The sequence below is a fragment of the Salvia hispanica genome, chromosome 6, assembly GCF_029641045.1.
Source record: "Salvia hispanica isolate PSC_SH4W2 chromosome 6, Shi_PSC_v1, whole genome shotgun sequence".
Taxonomy (NCBI): Eukaryota; Viridiplantae; Streptophyta; class Magnoliopsida; order Lamiales; family Lamiaceae; genus Salvia; species Salvia hispanica.
This window is the reverse complement of record NC_142697.1, coordinates 27,497,575-27,517,194: the sequence shown is the minus strand read 5'-3', so window position 1 is coordinate 27,517,194 and position 19,620 is coordinate 27,497,575. Positions and strand designations below refer to the sequence as shown.

The following is a 19,620-nucleotide window of genomic DNA, read 5'->3' as shown; positions in this document are numbered from 1 at the left end:
ATATATTAAAAACTGCAGCTTTCTCCATTGGAAAGATTGAATCCTCATCAAAATCCAAAGCATGCTTCATCATCTTCTTGTACCAATATCTCGTCGCACAAGCTTTCAAACGGCACCCATCGCAGCAGAATAAATAATCCCTAAATCAACAAAAAAAAACTAAAAAAATATTAGTAACATGCATATATATTTAAATTTTAATAATGTGGCTAAATAAATGTAGTTACATACTTGTACATGTAGGCCGTTCTCCGTTGCGATAGCGGGGAGAAGCATTGGTAGCAATTTCCCGAATAGTCTAGCTCGGAAGATTGCTCTTCCGAGCTACCAATAGGGGGAGGGAAGGGGAATTCGAGGATGCAGTCGTCGAAGCGATGTACCTCTTTGGAGATTGGGTATTTGTAGATTGTGCGCGTGTATTCCCCCATTCTTTGCACATAATCTAGGGGTAGGAAGCTCGTGGCACCGTGCTCCGTGCACACGGTCAATGGGAGTAGACTTAAGGTCTGGTGACCCGAGGTCATGCTCCCATGACTGTGGCGTTTCAAGCCGTGGGCGGAGAGGAGGCACGTGGAATATGGGGGTATTTTAATTGTTGGGAGTGTCGGATTGCCTTTGGACGCACGGTCGTCGTCCGAGGGTATTTTCGTAAATTTGGAGATGGATTGCGTCAAATTCCGAGTGTTTAAAACAATGTGAGATTCATTGTGTGTTTTTTTGTTGAAAGCCAATAAGCCCACCTTTTTGCACATTGATGAAATGGAATCCGAAAAAGAGGACTCATTGTTGTACCTACTTACACAATTTTAAAAATTCAAGTAAAAATTAGATGTTTTTTAGGATTTGTTAGTGCAATTTAATTAGTAGTAGAAATTAGTAATTAAAGACAAAATGATGCACGAAGGAAACATTGTGTATACTGATTTGGAAAAAGAAAATTCCAAAAGATGAAGTGAAACTTAAATAGATTAAAATAATTTAACATATTTTTTTCCTGATTCCTGAATATCAAAATTTTGTTCTCGTGCACATGGGTATTTTCCTGACAGTAAATAAGTAACAATCAATTCAATGAAAATAAAGAAAACGGGGAGAAAATTAAAATCAACAAACAATAAATATTTATAGTAATGTATATATTCTTTATGCTACCAAAAAGTACATTTATTAAATTAATCTTTGTATGGGAATGTTATATAACTTATAATAGTATCATTTATATCAAAACAAATTTAAAAATCACGGAAGCTTGATTGAATGTGAGAATCTGAGATCGGTATCTAAATCCTTAATTCATTTTTTGGTAATGTAAATCCTTAATTCTTTAAACAGTAAATAAAGAACAATTTAAATAAAGAAGAATTCACATCAAACAGCTAAATATTCTGAAAAATCAATACTAAAATTAGTAGTCCATTCTAGCTAGGTCTTCATAAATTGAATTTATGAACGAATGCACAAATGGAAAAAAAAAGAACTAACTTTATAATTAGTTTTCCAACTTAAAAGAAGAGAAACAGCAATAAATCAATCAACTACTCAGAATCGAAGAGCCATTGATTTAATCAGAATTGAGCATGCATGATATAAAAAAAAATCAATGGGTGTAACAGTAGATATATAAATAGAATTCAACATTATTAGATTGTGTAATCATTGAAAATAATGTAGCTAGAAATTGAGATTGATTGATAAATGTAGTAGAATATGGAGTATTATTACCTAGAATCTGCACGAGGAAACTCCATGAAAGAGAGAGCTTCTCACTCTGAAAAAAATACTGTGTTTATATGTATAACTAATCTTCTGTTTTGGTATATCAAAATGGCACAGAAAGGCATCTTTTATAGGTGAACAAAATTTGAAAACTTTTCATTGTAATTTTTTTTAATGAAAGAAAGTTAAGGAAAATAAGAAGAAACAAAGGAATCATTGGAGTATTATTTTGTGGTGTGGCATTTGCTTTAATTCAAACTGCCTAAACCACCATAATTCTTGAGAAGAGGGTGATTATTGTGAACACTCACATGGTTAGTGTGATGAATTACTGGATAATATATAAACTCTGATTTATGTTGACACTATTTTTGAGTCTAAATTTAGAGTTTAGCACAAGTTAGTTTTATGCTGATCTGTTTTTGCAGAAGTGGAGATATGCTTATAAGGCTAAAAAATAAATCTGGGAATTAATGTGAAGGAACATAATAATGAGCATCCTATGCAATGGAGAGACAAATAAGGAAAATTATGGAGTTTTTTTTTTAATTGTTAGCTCATGAGGTTCGTATTAAGCTGTAAAAAGATGAATTAATTATATATATCCACTTTATTTTACATTATCTAAAATTCTACTTATAAATATAGATTTTCAACTATTATGGTTTATTATACTCAATTGCTTATAAATTGATGTTGAAGTGGATTCACTAAAAGATGTAACTGAATATTTGTGTCACTTTTACTAGTTATAGTAGTTACAGTTAAACTAAATTTACATTTAAACTAGTGTGGTCAAACCGTCAAATTGATGCTACTTTGTGGACATATTATATATGAATATAAATATTTATATTGTTAATATTCGGTATACGTATTTTTAGTTGATTAAGTTGAGGAATTTATAATTTTGTCAGAGTTGTATTTCAGTATAAACGAAAATCCCTGAAAAACAACAGGTGATTTAATATGTCACGTGTAATCATGTTGTTGCTATCGCCGACAGATCACTCTTAAATTCGCAATTAATATCATTAATATTTGATACACGTATCTATATCCTTTAGTTGATAAAGTTGCGAAATTCACAATTTTGTCAGGTTGTATTTCGCCGACAACGGAAATCCCTAAAAAACAACAGTTGGTCTAATATGTCACGTGTAATCGCGTTGTTGCTCTTGCCGACAGATCACTCTTAAATTCGCAATTAAGTCGTTATTCGGTACACGTGTCTATCCTTTAATTAGTTCATAAAGTTGAGGAATTCACAATTTTGTCCGATTGTATTTCGGCGTCAACGGAAATCCCTGAAAAACAACATGTGATTTAATTAATATGTCACGTGTAATTACGTTGTTGCTATCGGCGACAAATCACTCTTAAATTCGCAATCAATATCATAAACTAGTTGATAAAGTTGATAAAATTGTGTATTTCGGCGTCAACAGAAATACCTGGAAAAAAAAACAGTTGGTCTAATATGTCACGTGTAATCGCGTTGTTGCTCTTGCCGACAGATCACTCTTAAATTCGCAATTAAGTTGTTAATATCCGGTACACGTGTCTATCCTTTAATTCGTTCATAAAGTTAGGGAATTCACAATTTTGTCGGATTGTATTTTGTCGTCAACGGAAATCCCTGAAAAAAACAGTTGGTCTAATCTGTCACGTGTAATCGCGTTATTCTTAATGCCGACAAATTACACTTAAATTCGCAATTATATTTAGTTGCTTTACGGTGGTATTTAATATCGCTCGAAAACAAAAGTTAGTATGTTATTGCGCATGCCCGTGTCATTATTATTTTAGACATATTACTTTTATCGCGACACGTACACCTATCCACATTTCAATTCATAAACTTAGGGTTTCACAATCATACCTGAGTTACTTTGCAGAATAATTAATTTACACTACTAAATCAATATATATTCCTAAACTATTTTCCGAATTTATTAAACACCGTTTTAAATTTAATTAAATTTGAAATTTTATGAAAAAGAGAAGGAATATTTAATAACGTGGATTTTGCAATGAGTGGGACCCATACACGGTGTAGGGTAACACCTCCACAGCGTATATTAGTAACGGCATCCTTTACATTCCTCGTTGTGTATCGTGCACCTCCCTCCTCACACAGCTTCACAACAATTGCGTCTCTTTCCCTAATCCTGTAACTCACCAACTCAATTCACGTGGGACTCAATTCAGCTCACACCGGCTACCATTTTTCCCGCTGATTCGGTTCTTCTTTTCCGGGAATTCTGAGCCTTTGAAGCATCCCCACTGCGCAATCGACTGTTCCGAGGTAAAATTCGCAATTGATTTAATCAATTTTTTAGGTTTCAGCTGTAAAGATTCCAATTTGAGTTCATTCGTGTTTAATCCGCCGTTTTCTGAATACGATTTGAGAGATGTGTGAATTGGGGTTTTTTTTTGTTCTTTTAAATGATATTTATGGCTGTTGATCATTAAATGTATTTGATTGCTGTTAGGTTATGTTACTCAGTTTGAATCGGAATTCTTTATCTGGTAGTAATAATTTAATGATCCCTATTTTTTAGGGTTTTAAGCGCTTCAAGAAGCAACCTTTATTCAAGGAAGCTGATCTCTTGAGCTAATTAGGAAGTGGAATTTGGGGGCTGATTTGTAATCGCGATGAGTGATGAGGATGATAACACCATGTCCTTAAATGAGGAAAAGTTTCCTAATCAAAATGTCAGTTATCCTCAAAATGATGGAAAATCATATATTGATTTGGAGGAGGAGGATGATGACGATGATGATGGATCGGATGGTGTTCTGAGGATAGGTATAGATGATTATGGAGGTGATGGCGACACCACGGATGATGATGATGACGAGCCCGGTGATCCTCAGAGGCTCCCGAAGAAGAGGAAGCTGAAAACCCTGCTGTCGAGCTATGAGTTTGCGCGTCGGATCCCAGCCTCACCCTCACCGCCGGTGCCAAAGCCATCGTATGGCGGGCGGAACCCTCTCCTGGATTGGACTGAGCGCGAGACCTCTGTCTTACTCGATGCTTGGGGCGAGAGGTATCTGAAGCGAGGGAGGAAGAGCCTGCGTTCTGAAGAGTGGCAGGAGGTCTCGGAGAAGGTGTCCCAGGGGTCGCAGATTGAGAGAACCGACACTCAGTGTCGGAACCGATTGGACACGTTGAAGAAGAAGTACAAGAAGGAGAAGGCCAAGCTGGGGGAGAACAACGGGATTGTGGCTTGTAAGTGGATTTACTTCACCAAGATGGACGGGCTCTTGTCGTCTCCCATGCCGCAGGCAGGCCTGTCGGGAGGGATGGATGTGTTCACGAGCCCCAAGGCTTATCTGAACCAGCCGAATGGGGTGAACGAGGCGCGGGACAGCCCAATAGACTCGGGTGGGGATGGAGAAGGCGAATCTGAGGGCCTCCCGCCAAAGAGGGGAAGCAATGGGGTGTTTAAAATGCTGGCTGACTCGATCCACAAGTTCAGCGAGATATACCAGAAGATCGAGCTGAGCAAGCGACAGCAAATGGTGGAGCTGGAGAAGATGAGAATGGACTTCCATAGAGACATGGACCTTCAGAAGAGGCAGATTCTTGAAAAGGCTCAAGCTGACATTGAAAAGATTTGGCATGGAGACGACGAGGATAACGACGCTTCGCCTGAGAATGTAAGTGGCTGAAAGGTTCTTGGAGATGAAATGGTATGAAAGTAAAACAATCAAGATTGGTCTCTCTACCATTACTGTTTATTAGCTGTCTCTAAATGTGGCAGTGTTTTTATTTACTCTTTTTATATGGTCAAATTATACTGGGATCTGTTTCAAGATTCATACTAACATAATAAACTTTTATGTTGTGACTTGATTTTGGAGACCTTTTGTTTTGAAATAAGTTTTTGAAGCTTGCTTCTTTCATGATTATTGTGGTTTATTAATTGTTATTGTTATCATTTTTATCATTTCTGGTTTATGTTACCCCCCATATGTAGTCTTATTTTGATTAATGCTAAATAATTAGTTATACTATAGTTGTTAAGGAAATTTTCTTTACCCTATTGGGAGAATTTGTTATATTCAGTTAGGGCTGGCAATTTTTTATTCGACACGAATCTGCACGAAGTTAATCCGACACGAACACGCACGTTTACGATTTGGGTCCATATAGGGTCGACCCAATAAGAATCCGAAAATTTTGGGTTGGGTTGGGTTGGATGCAGGTCAGGTTGGGTGATCCTTTAAGAAAAAAAATAAAATTATTTTGATTATTTTTATTAATTAAAATAATATATTAAATTTTTATTTTAGTTATTTTTATTAATTAAAATAATATTATAATTTTAATTTTATTAGTAAAAATATGATTAATAAATATTACTGCATACTTAAATTTTATTAAAAAATAATTATTTTAACTTTATTTGTTAGATTTAATTTTAATATATTTTAATTTTATTATTTGGATTTAAACATTATTTAAATTAATTATTTTAATTTTGTAATATCTTATTTTATCGTGTAATATCAAATTTTCATCATATAATATTATATGTCGGTCATTATCGTATAACGTTTATGTTGTGTAGTAACTTACTATCAATAAAAGATGATCAATATTTTTTTGGATGACACGAAATCCGCACGAATCCGACACGAATCTGCTTGGGTTGAACCCGATAGTTTGGGTTGGGTTGGGACCCGATAAGATTGGATCGATATTGGGTTGACCCGATAGCAACCCAATCCGCACGATTTATCAAGACAACAATAAAATGGATGCATAATGTTATTGATATTTTTCTTATTCCTATTGGGAAATTTTCTTTACCCTATTGGGAGAATTTCTTCCGCTAGAAAAAAATCCCCTTTATGAACGATGATTGATGCATACATGTTTATGAATACTCCCTCTATCCACAAAAAATAACATATGGGAGAAAAAGTAGGTAAAATAAGAGAAATATAGAAAAAGTGTGTAAAGTATGATTGATAATGGAAATATACGAGAGAGAAATTTTCTATTTTTAGAAATGAGATTATTTTTTGTGGACATCATAAAATAGCGAAATGAGATTATTTATAGAAAAAGTGTGTAAAGTATGATTGATGCATACGTAAATGATTATGAATATTTGTGATAATTCATTGAAAGTTTAAAATATAGGAATAAGAATTTTAAATAAAGCAGAACATTGAAAAATATATTTTGAAAACATAAACGCCGTTGCCGGGGATCGAACCCGGGTCACCCGCGTGACAGGCGGGAATACTTACCACTATACTACAACGACTTTATTGAAAGGTTATGAATTTTATTATCTTTGACGGTATTTCAATTTTATAGCTTAATGGAAACGATAAACTTTCGCATATTATAAACACAATTAATTTTAGTTAAATCAAATGTTCATCTTTTGGGGCTCATTCTTATTCTCACGACCCAACGGGATATATATTCACTACCTAGTCTACCTCCTTTTTTCCCAACAAATTACATAGAAATAGTGATTTTTCTTTTTTGAAAACAGAAAGATTTTTACCATTTAATTATAATCACACATTTAATTGAACATAAAATGTGCAAGCAGCTTCAAAAAGAGTGGATGTCATATATTTAAGCAGTGTATGCATTTGAATAATTAAGAAGGTGAAAAATGCAGATGTAATTAATTATAATTGCTCCTAACTAAAGCAAGTCTGATTTATCTTGCTGTTAAGAAACAATGTGTAGATGCTATGATCTGTAAATAAGAGCTTCTCCCTCATTGTTTTCTTGGTTAAAATCACATTTCCATCTCTGGTATTTATCAAGCCTCTTTCATATACTGCTTCATTGCTGATTTAGAGCATCTAGTACTGCAAAAAAAAAAAAAATGAACAGGAAAGGACATTCAGTTTAAGTCATCTCTAGACAAAAATGTCCTCGAATCGAGCTGCTGAGTAAAATAGACACGCATCAAAACACACGCAAGCCTACCTCAACAATCTGTATAATGATAACAATTTTCAAGCTCTTCCTCTTCAGTTGAAATGGCATTCCTTATCTGTTATGTATGTGTCCCCATTTTTGCCCATCCTACACCATGAATCAGTAAATATAAACCTTGTTAAGTTTCCAGATTTCAACCTATTTCAACAATTCAGATATGAATCATATGATTAATGTTATACATTAATGGTTGTTTATGCTTTTTTTCCAAACTCAAGGATTTTCCTCTTCCTAATCAATTTCCAGCTAAAGCATCAACTATAAACATGTTTGGATTCATTCCTGAGCTGAAATTCCAAGTTTTTCTAATTATAGAACTAGAACATTATGAACTGAAACACAGAAGAAGAAAAAGCTTGCATACCAAAATGTTGTTTATCGAGCTGCAGGCTTAATATCTTCGTCAACTTTACCAACAGCCTCAAGTATTGAAGAGTAAGTTATGACATCATATTCGAAACCATTCAGGCGCATCTCTTTCATTAGCCTTGCAGCCTCTTCGAACAGGCCGGCACGGCTAAGGCAGCCTAGAAGCGTATTATAGGAGACAGCATCAGGCTTCATCTCAGAATTTTTCATTTTCGTGAACATCTCCATTGCCCTTTCCGGCCCACCTGTTCTGGCCAAGCCATTCAGAATGATGTTGTGCGAGTTAAGATCAGGAGCGCAACCATCTTCTCCCATTCTTGGAAACAATGACTGAGCCTCGTCTGTCATACCAGCCCTCACCATTGCCGACATGAGAGCGTTATAGGCATACACATCTGGAGTGCAACCGAGTCTCTTCATCTCATGGAAAAGATCGACAGCCTCAGACAAACGTCCGCATTTTCCAAAATGTTTTATCATCACAGCATACACACGAGCACTTGAGGATCCACAGTTTTCTTTTAGTTCTTGGAATAACTCGTGAGCAGCATCATATCGTTTCGACCGGCCAAGACTGTTGATTAAGCTGCAATAAGCAGCTGGACATGGAGGAAAACCCTTTTCGTCCATCTCTTCGAACATTAATAATGCTTTTTCTAAGCTATTTTTCTTGCAGAACCCATCTATGAGAATTGAGTAAGTATATGCACTAGGACTTACGCCACTGGCTTTCATTTTCTCATACCACGAGACGACCTCAGATACCGGGGCTTTTGATTCAAACATAGCTTTAATGACAGTGTTGTAAGTCACCACATTCGGCATACAGTTCAATGATTCCATTCCTTTAAAAAGCTTGATCGCATCAGGCAACCTTCCCGCCCTTCCCAAGAAGTTTATAACATTGTTGATGAGCACGACATCCGGCTTACAACCATCACTCAACATGTTTAAAAATATCGAATAAGCTTCTTCAACCCTCCCAGCTGCACCCAGCCCTCTTATCATTTCTGTATATGTATACACAGTTGGGGTACAACCTGCACTCTTCATCTCTCGAACTAATCCTAATGCCTTTTCGGCCTTACCTTGTTTGAAGAGAACACTTAACATTGTAGTATAGATTTTCGCCGTGGGAGACAAACCATTGTCTTTCATTTCCTCAAACAGCCTAATAGCAGAATCCCCACGGTTTAGTTTCCCAAATGCAGATATGAGAGCACTATACGTTACAGTGTCCGGGAAACAATCACTCTCACTGCACATCTCGCTATAAAGCTCATGAACTTTCTCATACTGACCCTCTTTGATCAGCATCAAGATGACAGTATTGTATGTGGTAGCAGTTGGTTTGCACTTGCGATTTTTAACCTGATAAAAGACCGAAAGTGCTTTGTTCGCCATCTTTGCCCTGCCCAGAATTCTGACGATTTCAGACAGATCAGACGGCTCAATAGCACATGAACTCTTGACCATCTCTTGGATCATCTTCCACATTCCACCAACCATCCCCGCTTCCTCGAGGCAATAAATCAAAGCCATGTAGGTGGTACAATCATGCTCGAAATTCCTTCTCTTCCCAGCCCACCTAAAGAACTGCACTTTCACATTTATCTCCACGTCTACTTGCAAAACCTCGCGAACCAATCTGTGATCAACCTTCATTTTAAGAACCTCCAAGGCCTTTTCAGCATCAGGACCCCACTTAAATATTTTCAAGATCCTAATAAACCTCTCGTCAAGCTCCCTTCCCGGGCTGTTCCTCCTTACAGCAGACCGGTTTCCAAAACTCGGTGTCTCGTCTTTCGGGATCCCTAACCGGAACATTTGCACAATCTCATTTTCTGCAAAACAACTACCTATCAGATAACTGAAACTGCCTAGCATTCCATATTCAGTTTATTAATAGAGCAAACATAAAAATTTAGGGCAAAAATCTTCACCTGTCTGTTTGATTCTCTCAAATAGACATGAACAGGTAGAAATTCCTCTTCTCCAGAAGATCGTTCTACCAGCCATATTCACTTCAGGTTTGACAACACAACTAAAAAATTCATTCTTTGAAGTTATTTTACTACCTGGAAATTGAAAAAGCACCCAAAAAATATTAGAAGAAAATTGCAAACACCAAAAATGGAGGAACAGAAGCATCAGCAGCAAGATAATGAATCAAAAACTATATTAAACTAACAATGTAAAGAAGAATTTTATCATCAATTTCAAACATAAATCACAATAAATCTCCCAATTTATCTCGACCCTATAACTTTGCGCATCGGCAATTGTTTTTCGAGTTCAGCCGAGAAGTGAAGCGAATAACAAAAGTGGTTAAAACGGAAAGATAAAAGAGAAATTGAGAAATGCATACCTGTGAATTCAAGAGCTGGATTTCAATTCTCAACCGAGAGCAGCATTGTGTTAGAGTGAAAATGGAATCAAATGTGCGCCAAGAACAGTAAAATGACAATTAGCAGTTTACATCCCAAAACTATGAATATGTATCACATTAGCCCCCGCATTATTAACAATACTAATCCCACCTCTGTATTAATAATGGAAGCAAAAGAAAATACAGCAGGAGTGCAAATTCAGATTTTGTTTTTCAAGGAAATGACTCCGAATAGTATATTGCATCATTAACGTAAATTAATTTTCATAAAATAAGAGCTCGATTTATTAATTTCTCTGTAATAAGTCAATAGTACTTAATTTTTATGTAATTTATAAAATTATTGATATAATAATAATCTATGCTATAAGAATATTGAAACCAATTAAATATCTAAAATAAATAATAATATCAAATAATTTTCACATAAATATACTCATTGTATAACACTTTTGTAAGTTTTATTTCTGATTTTCAAGTCATTCAAGACAAGCTATTGTACACGTCCAAATATGACTGATAAAATACAACTTAAGAGTCGTTCAATTGCTATGATTACTACTGATGAATACTCTCATCGTTCCATAGTAGTGGATGCGTTTCTTTTCGGCACGCAATTTAAGAAAAAATTGTGTTAAGTGAGTTAAGTAAAAGAAGAATGAAGTAGAAAATGAAACAGGTAGAAAGATGAAAAGAGAATAAAATAAAATTAAAGTAAGAGAAAGTAAAGTAATTGAAAAAAAATGTGTTAACTTTTACTAAAAAAAATGAAATGCCTCTACTACTATGTAACGTATTAAAATGATAAAATAATTTTTGGACTCGAACCTGAGACCTTTGGCCTCATACATTATTAACTTCTCTATCGCTTGACCAACTCACACGCATAAAATAATTCTACTACTATGAAACTGAGGGAGTAAAACAAAGAGGCATACAATGGCTACTTGTGGTTTAAAGTCATGATTAATATACCTCCCATTCGATTGCTTCTCAAAAATCAACATGTGACATTATATCTTGAACCACCTCTTTATCATCAAAATTAAATAATTCACTACTAAAATGGGATTATGAGTCACAAAAGCCAATAAATCGGGATTAAAGTCGATCATAGCCACAAGAGCAATGAGAGAAGCCATTAAGGATATTCTTTAAAAAAAAAATTTACGCCATCACAGAGAGAGCTCTATGGACGAAAATACGGCAAAAATTCGATACATAAATAAAAATGAGAAGCAACTCAGAGACTCAACAGCCCTATAATATAATTCCTCACAAACTTAAATATAGTATTAAACATTTTCTCTTGCAGCAAATCCCAAAATCCGCCGATACAAAACACTGCTAAAATAAAGAATGCCTGCTGCATATTTATGCCGAGCTCGGCCCGCTCTCGGGTTTATCTGTTTCCATTGGCTCCGCAGCAGGCTGAGGGTCTTCACTTGCGGTACCAGCTTGGCCATTCTCTGTTGCTTGAGGAGATTCACCTCCCGAAGGCGCTGGGGAAGCTGGCTCGGGAGTGGATGGTTTCGCTGCTGGCTTCGGCTTCATCATGATCGGCCTACAGGACCTGTCAAAGAATATTGTTTTTTCTTGAGAAACTATAACGACCACCAATCTCAGAACGAATCAAAGATGCTGTATCCGTAGAAGATAAACCTGTCGAGAGATTCAGCCTTCTTCCTAACGTCAGCAGACAAGAGTACGGGAGGCGTGTACTTTGGGAGTGTATCCTGGTGCTGTTGCTTCTCTCTAAGCCAAGCTTCAGCTTCAACACAATCACTCAAAACCTGAAAACAAGACGGACTCAAGTGGTGTTCGATTTCAGAATAAGCAACGTGGAGTAGGGAAACACACCTTTTGTTTCTCGGCCAGGTCAATGTGATCAACCTTGGAATCGTTCGACATTGCTGCTTCCCTGTAACTGTTGATGCAATAAATAAGCTGGTTGATCACAGTTCCTCTCTCGGAATGCTCCTTGAAGCGCTCCTCGATGGGATCACCTTGCTAAAGGAGGGGAAACCGAAAATTGTCATTGTCAACTTTTAGACATGGGAGAAAAGAGGAGGAAAGAAGAGATGATAACACAAAATCCACCTTCTTGAGCTCATCCAGCTTAGCAATATAAACTCCTTTTGTTTCGTCCTCGCCATCCTCGTACAACCAATCTTCCACCTCCTGGAGTCTAGAAATAAGCTGCTCTCTATCTGATTCTGTCACGAACTCGTGTAATTTGTCATGAAGCTGTAGTCAGAAAGAATGGTCAGTACAAGAGGTTATGGTTGTCAGCAAAAGGCCAGTATTCATGCATACCTTGTTTCGCATGTCATAAACGTATGCCTCTACAGCATTCTTTTTATCTTTAGTTTCTTCCATAACACGATCCTGCAATGCCATCTCAAACTCCTTCTCCACAGCTTTTTGCACATCAGAAGCAGCGAGACCTCCATATATAATTTCTGATACAGGGACATTAGTTTTCTTAACCTTCTTCTTTGGTGCCTCAACCTAATGAAAATAGAACCAAGGGTAAACCTCAGGTTAGGGTATTGCTTTAAAACCATCTGTGTATAAATAAAGAGATAGATACCAATGTTAACCATTTACAAGGTGCCTAGCTAGCAGTAACAGTTATAGATGAATGCAAATCAGAAATTAAAGATTTTCCATAGATGTCTCAATGGAATCTGTCAGCCTATCAACATATCAACAATGAACTAATTAACTCCAAACAACCATACTTGGATATATATCTTTAAAGTTTGTTTATTGAGACATGGTTTCCAAAGTAATGTAAATTTCTAATTATTGAAAAACCTCAATATCTTTAATGGTTTGTGAAAAATATGCTCAATCATCAATTCATCATCACCAGGAAAATTGTCATCAGAAGCTAACCTTATTGGATTCCATCTGAGATGTCTTATCTCCTGATTCCGAGACACCATTTTCAGCTCCAGGACCATCGGTCTTAGCATCTTGCATATTGACATCAGTTTCAGTGCTGCTGGGATGAGTATCATCTGTTTCCATCTTGGTCTCCTCTTTAGCTGCCTCTTTCACAACTGGAACTTCCACCTCTTCCTCTTCTAAGAGCTGCAGCAAAGTATGCCAATTAAAACTTCAAGGGTAAAGAAAGAAATTTTCGCTTCTCACAGGAACTAGAATAGCAGGGATAACCTTAAGATTAATTATCACAGTAGACCAGTAAAACTGTTCACAATAAAAAATAAATGCATGTAAAAGAAAGCAACATAGTCTGGTTTACAGAACAAAATCTACAAAATTTATAAGCCTGTGATATCAATAGATATGGAAGGATCTAGTGAGCTTCACACTGAAATCTTACCACTGCAGACTCAACCGAGACAATGCCATGAAGATTCAGACGCACTTTGACCTTCAACTTTGCCCTTTCACCTTTTGTGGACTGGAAAGGTCCAATCTGCAGAGCCCATTAAGAAGATAAGCAACATATTAAGTGAGGGAAATACGTCTATAATGAATGGAAAGAAAGAAAAACAAGCTACCGTGTAAGTACTAATCTTTGGAGGTGTCTGTAATTCACTAGCATCGGCATATTGTACATCTACAGTAAAGGTCCCAGATCTGTAGAAAGTCAACGCCTTAATACTTGGTATGGGGTTACCCTTGGGGAATACAACAGTGCTCTGCTGATTATCAGCTGCTCCATTTTGTGTATCGGATGCAGATCCTTTCCATGACAAAGCAATGGAAAATGGAAAACTCTCATTAACCTAAACAAGGGAAGAGCATACATAAGTTAGTCCATTTAGAATGTGATAATTCTCCAAAGATAGCCCATTCTACAAAGCTAATATGCACTCTTAACATTTGAAATGCATATTACAAAATTGTTGCCAAGTACAATGATGACCATGTGAAAGATGATAAAGAAGGTATTCTTGACGGATCAACATAACCAAAGTAGATGAAATAAAGTTGCAGGATCACCCAAAGCATAATTGCATATACATCAATGTTGCATTAAAAACTATATCTAATATCACCAGCAGATAAAATAAAGCTCTGTAAACTAAGCAAAGGCAGCTAAATTACAAAAATAGCATCTCAATATCTCATTATAGTAATAAACAGATAGCTAGAGATATATTTACCTGAAAATCTCTAACTTTGAATGTGGGGCTGAGAATAGCACATTGAAGAGCACTGCCTTTTGCCACACATTCACTAGCATTCATTGTTCGTCTAGGCTCCTTTCCAAAAAACTCCGTCAATATTTTGATTATCGCTGGAACTCGAGAGCCTGAACCAACAACTTCAACAGAATGTATATCCTGAGTAGACAGTCCAGCATCAGCAAGAGCCTTCTCCAAAGGCTTTCTCACACGTTCCAAAATTGGAATACTAATCTGCTCAAACTCATCTCTCTTAATAAAACCTCTGACATCCTTCTCGTCCATCAAGCACTCGATGTTCAGAGGTGCCTCAGGATTTGCGCTAAGCATCTTTTTCAACTTCTCACAAGCAGCACGCAATCTCAAGCAAGCCCTTGCATTTTGATAAACATCAATCTTGTATTCATCCTTGAACTTCGCAGCAAAATGTTGGAAAAGAACCTCATCAAAATCCCTTCCACCCAAACACTGATCATAAGAATGAGCCAATATCTTCAGCTGACCTTTCTTGAAGGCAGCAATGCATACTTGCATACTTGCATGACCAACATCGACAAATGCAACATTCATTGGTTCATTTTCAGGTAAATCAGTCTTGTAAATACCATAAGCTAATGCGGTAGCTGTTGTCTCATGAATGAGATGAAGAGGATGCAAACCAGCAATAGTTGCAGCATCTATAACAGCTCTTCTCTGCAGGTCAGTGAAGTAAACAGGTATCCCGATGCAGCAGTCCACAACGGCAGAATTTAAGTTCTTTTCTGCAATGATCTTCAAATCAGAAAGAACCATTCCTAAAAGCTGAGTAGGTGTGAAGGTCCTATTTTCTCCCAAATACTGAGCATTAATCAAGGGATATCCATCAGGCCCTTCAGTGACTGAAAATGGCAATGATTTGATATCCTTCTGCAGTTCAGGATCTGAAAATTTACGTCCAATAAAACGTTTTATCTGTGATATCGTATTTTTTGGATTCATCATACTTGATGCAGCCCCTGCTGTTCCAAGGAATCGCTGCTTCTCGCCAAAACATACGATAGCAGGAGTCTCGCGCTTGGACTCATCGTTGAGCACAACATCGATCCCTCTTTGCCTTGCAACAGCAACAACACCACTTTCATTGCCAACATCAAAACCTACCACACTCATGTTTGCTGCTAAGTCCCTTCTTTGGAACGTGACAGGTATTTACCTGTATCATTAGCATTTTAAGATTTCAAGTTACCATCATTAATTCAACAATATGTATGCACCAGCACCATGATCCATCAGCCCTTTTCATTCATTAATCGAAAAATTTGCAAAAACCCAATACCCAACGAATAACAACCAAAAATAATTACTACTGCAATAAAGATGTACTAACTAATCTAAAAAATTGCAATAATCAAAGTATAAAAGAATTGAAATAATCCGATCCACCAACAGTAAACATTAGAAGAATGACAAAAAAAATTACAAATAGAAATCGAATTATAAGTCCACTTGCATCCAACTCAGTGCCAGTCAGAAAACGAAGACATTCTCAAGCTCCAGTGCCTCAAAAACAATGATTCGTTACAAATCGAACTAAAACAACAACGCAGCAAACGAATTTGACCTAGGAAAAACTCGAGCTGCATCAAATCCAGTGAAGTGAATCCATATATACACATTTCCACTACCCGATTCCATCCATATAAAAGTCCACACAACACTACATATGCGTCAACGAAAAGCAAACCGATGCAACAATTAGATCTGAAAATTAAGGTGCGTTGCAGCATCAGTAATCGTGATTCCATAAGAAAAAGTACCTGAGAGCAGATCGACCGCGCCGCCGAGAGGAATTTGTGGGATTCTCTGTTTCTACGCTGGTGTGAGAGAGAGAATAAAAATGGAAAATAAATATCTAACAAAACATAGAAGAAGAATTGAGGGTTTGCGTCATTGTGTGGAGATGTCCAAAGTAAATATTTATTCACAATTAAAAGAAAAAACAAAAATGTCCAGTGCTGCGAGATTCGCCTACAAGGTACTTTGCCGCTTCTAGAATCATCCATTTTTTTTTATCTTTTAAAAATGCATATAATTGAAAAATTGACTGTTGCTGGGCTATATTTTTGGGTTTTTTTGAACAAATTGGGTTTTAGGTCACTCGTGTAAAACGTGCTTCATGTTTTTTGCTATAAAAAAATACACTATTTTAACTTAATTTCTACTAGTACTGTGATAAATTATTTGACTATGATAAACGGAAGGAAGTCTTATTTTTATTATTAAGTTTCTAATCGATTATTTATTGGATAGGTTGTGATTGTAAATTATCTGAACTTTTTAAAACTATCTTGAGTTTCGTACTATATTTCAATGAATTTAATATGCTGTAGATGAGAAGTATTATTTTTAAATGTTCATATTTACCATTCAAATGGTACCTTCAGCCGTATATAAACAAACACATCTTGCAATTTTAGGACGTCACACGGAACAATTCATTCTTTGTGATCATCTTTTTTAGACACGCTGGTATAAAAGGTCAAACATGATCTATTATTTTCGACATTAATTAACATAAAAGATAATTAAGTGAAAGTCTATCTCTAATCACAAAAAACAAGCTACCTACTTCTATTAAAACTCGTGACATTGAAGATGTTGCAGATGACACGTGTTATTTTTATAATATCCATATCAGTCATTCGAGTGATATCTTTAGACCTATATAGACAAACACATCTTGTCATTTAGGGCATCACACAAAACAATCCATGTGATTTTCTTTTTGACCATGCTTGTATAAAAAGGTCGAACATGATCTATCGTTTTCTACATTAATTAACATAAAAGATAACAAAGTGAAACCCTATCTCCACTAAAAAAACATGCTACCTAACTTTTATTAAAACTCTTGGAATTGAAGATATTGTAAATGAACGTGCTACTTTTATAATATCCATATTAAAACATGGTCCACTTTTTCTAAATTAACTACTAGTACTAATAAGTTCTCTAAAAATACAACAAAGCCAAACTCTTTCACTATTTACAAAACACACTAACATTAAAGATATTTTTATAATATACATATGGCATATCGACCATTAAAATGACATCTCTTAGAGCGTCCACAGTGGGGGAGCCGCGGCTCTCGGCCCGGGCTTGGGCAGCCCACGGCCCCCCACTACTGAGGCAAGGGGTGCCCGCGGCTCAGGGGGGTAGACGAGAGAGAGCCGAGCGCTCGGCCAGGCCGAGGCTCTTGGGCAGGCGGCTCGGCCCGCCACTGCAAGGGCCGAGAGCCGCGGCCCTGCCCACCGAAAATTATTATTATTACTTCTTTTTTTTCAAAGTTTTTTATATATTCATCCATTCTCCTCCAATTTTTTTTACCCCAAACCAAACTCTACTCTTTCCACTTGATTTCAATTTAAGATTCAAAACATGGATTCCGGCGATGAAAATTTTCAGCGCTTGGTCGATGAGGAGTTCGAAGAACTCGTTGCAGCGGTGCAAGATGAAGCCGACGAGGAGGAGGCGGCGGCGGCGGCGGCGGCGGCCATCCCTCGGCCGAGATACCATCGCCGGTTTATCAACCGTGACCATGTCGGAGCCGACCAGCGGTTGATGGAAGACTACTTCGGCGATAACCCCCGTTATACGCCGGAGATTTTTCGTCAGCGATTCAGAATGTCGCAACGACTCTTCATCCACATTGCGGATTGTTTGTCTCAGCGATATAGGTGTTTTACCTTGCGGAGTGATGCCACCGGTCGACCCGGATTGTCGCCATATTAGAAGTGCACGGCCGCAATTAGACAGCTTGCCTATGCCGGGCCTGCTGACATGTTCGACGAATGTCTACAGATGGGCGAAACGACTGCCCTCAAGACGCTGAGGCAGTTTTGCAAGGGTATCAAAGAACTCTTCAAAGGGGAGTACCTACGGAAACCGACCGCCGAGGAATGCCAGAGACTGATAAATATGCACGGGACAGTGCATCATTTTCCGGGCATGATGGGCAGCATCGATTGCATGCACTGGGAGTGGAGGAACTGCCCGGTGGCTTGGAAGGGGCAGTTCACTTCTGGTTTCAAAGGGCGACATCCCACGATGATTCTTGAAGCCGTTGCTGACTACCGCTTGCGAATCTGGCATGCATATTTTGGTGTCGCTGGGTCGAACAACGACATCAACGTTCTACAATCATCGCATCTCTTCAATGATGAGTCCCGGGGTGAGGGTCCGCAAATCAGCTTCGTGGCCAATGGCACGCAGTACAACAGGGCATACTATTTGGCCGATGGAATATACCCTCGTTGGCCCGTGTTTGTCAAGACGATCCGATAACCTGTTGGGCCGAAGCAGACCTATTTTGCAAAAAAACAAGAGGGTGCTAGGAAGGATGTTGAGCGGGCTTTCGGAGTCCTCCAATCGCGATGGGCCATTTTACGGTGTCCGGTTCGACAATGGCACGAAAATGATGTCGCGGACATCATGACTGCGTGTATCATATTGTACAATATGATAATAGAAGACGAAGGCTTTACTGCAGAGCGTTGGGCATCGGAAGATGGTGCTAGCACAAGTCACGGTATTGCAACCCCTCCTCTGCAGATGGGTGTACCACGCAGTAATGAATACTTGATTCAGCGCTTCACCAATATGCGGAGTTAAATATCACATTCAACACTGCAGGCTGATTTGGTTGAAGAGGTCTGGAACCGTAGAGGAGGGGGCGCAGCGTGATAGGGGTTCTCTTTGTTGTTCGCGTTGTATCGAAAATTTTCGTTGTGTAATTTTCCCTTTTATTATAATACAACGAAAATTTTGTTATAATTTTGTTTAGTTTAATTATTTCTATGTATTTTAATAATTATATGCAAATAATTTTTATTCTAGCTAAATTAAAATATATCAAAAAAATTAAGAAAATAATTCTAATTGGTGGCCCGGAGGGCCACCATTGTGGTGGCCAAGTTTTGAGGGCAAGGGCCAAGTTTGTTGGGCATGCCCAAGAATTG

General features: G+C 37.4%; 3 protein-coding genes and 1 non-coding gene across 4 annotated transcripts; 1 reads left to right on the top strand and 3 right to left on the bottom strand.

The window, feature by feature from the left end:
• Nucleotides 1-3,824: 3,824 nt before the first annotated feature.
• LOC125208042 (trihelix transcription factor ENAP2-like) lies at nucleotides 3,825-5,634 on the top strand. Its single transcript, XM_048107589.2, has 2 exons — nucleotides 3,825-4,024; nucleotides 4,281-5,634. Exon 2 carries the CDS (start codon nucleotides 4,375-4,377, stop codon nucleotides 5,392-5,394), a length of 1,020 nt encoding a protein of 339 aa, XP_047963546.2. The 5' UTR covers nucleotides 3,825-4,024; nucleotides 4,281-4,374; the 3' UTR covers nucleotides 5,395-5,634.
• A 1,295-nt stretch (nucleotides 5,635-6,929) lies between these two features.
• Nucleotides 6,930-7,001, bottom strand: TRNAD-GUC (transfer RNA aspartic acid (anticodon GUC)). The gene has a single exon. It is a non-coding gene; the product is annotated as a tRNA-Asp (tRNA).
• A 298-nt stretch (nucleotides 7,002-7,299) lies between these two features.
• Nucleotides 7,300-10,580, bottom strand: LOC125203902 (Pentatricopeptide repeat (PPR-like) superfamily protein). The gene is made up of 5 exons (XM_048102413.2): nucleotides 10,437-10,580; nucleotides 10,012-10,146; nucleotides 8,064-9,912; nucleotides 7,688-7,786; nucleotides 7,300-7,566 (listed from the first exon to the last, which is right to left on the bottom strand). The coding sequence occupies exons 2-3, from the start codon at nucleotides 10,085-10,087 to the stop codon at nucleotides 8,075-8,077; spliced, it is 1,914 nt and encodes a 637-aa protein (XP_047958370.2). The 5' UTR covers nucleotides 10,088-10,146; nucleotides 10,437-10,580; the 3' UTR covers nucleotides 7,300-7,566; nucleotides 7,688-7,786; nucleotides 8,064-8,074.
• Nucleotides 10,581-11,586: 1,006 nt separating this feature from the next.
• LOC125205106 (heat shock 70 kDa protein 15-like) lies at nucleotides 11,587-16,568 on the bottom strand. Its single transcript, XM_048103922.2, has 10 exons — nucleotides 16,417-16,568; nucleotides 14,600-15,812; nucleotides 13,991-14,218; nucleotides 13,810-13,905; nucleotides 13,359-13,556; nucleotides 12,774-12,968; nucleotides 12,558-12,704; nucleotides 12,318-12,467; nucleotides 12,120-12,250; nucleotides 11,587-12,030 (listed from the first exon to the last, which is right to left on the bottom strand). Exons 2-10 carry the CDS (start codon nucleotides 15,767-15,769, stop codon nucleotides 11,832-11,834), a joined length of 2,514 nt encoding a protein of 837 aa, XP_047959879.2. The 5' UTR covers nucleotides 15,770-15,812; nucleotides 16,417-16,568; the 3' UTR covers nucleotides 11,587-11,831.
• Nucleotides 16,569-19,620: the final 3,052 nt, after the last annotated feature.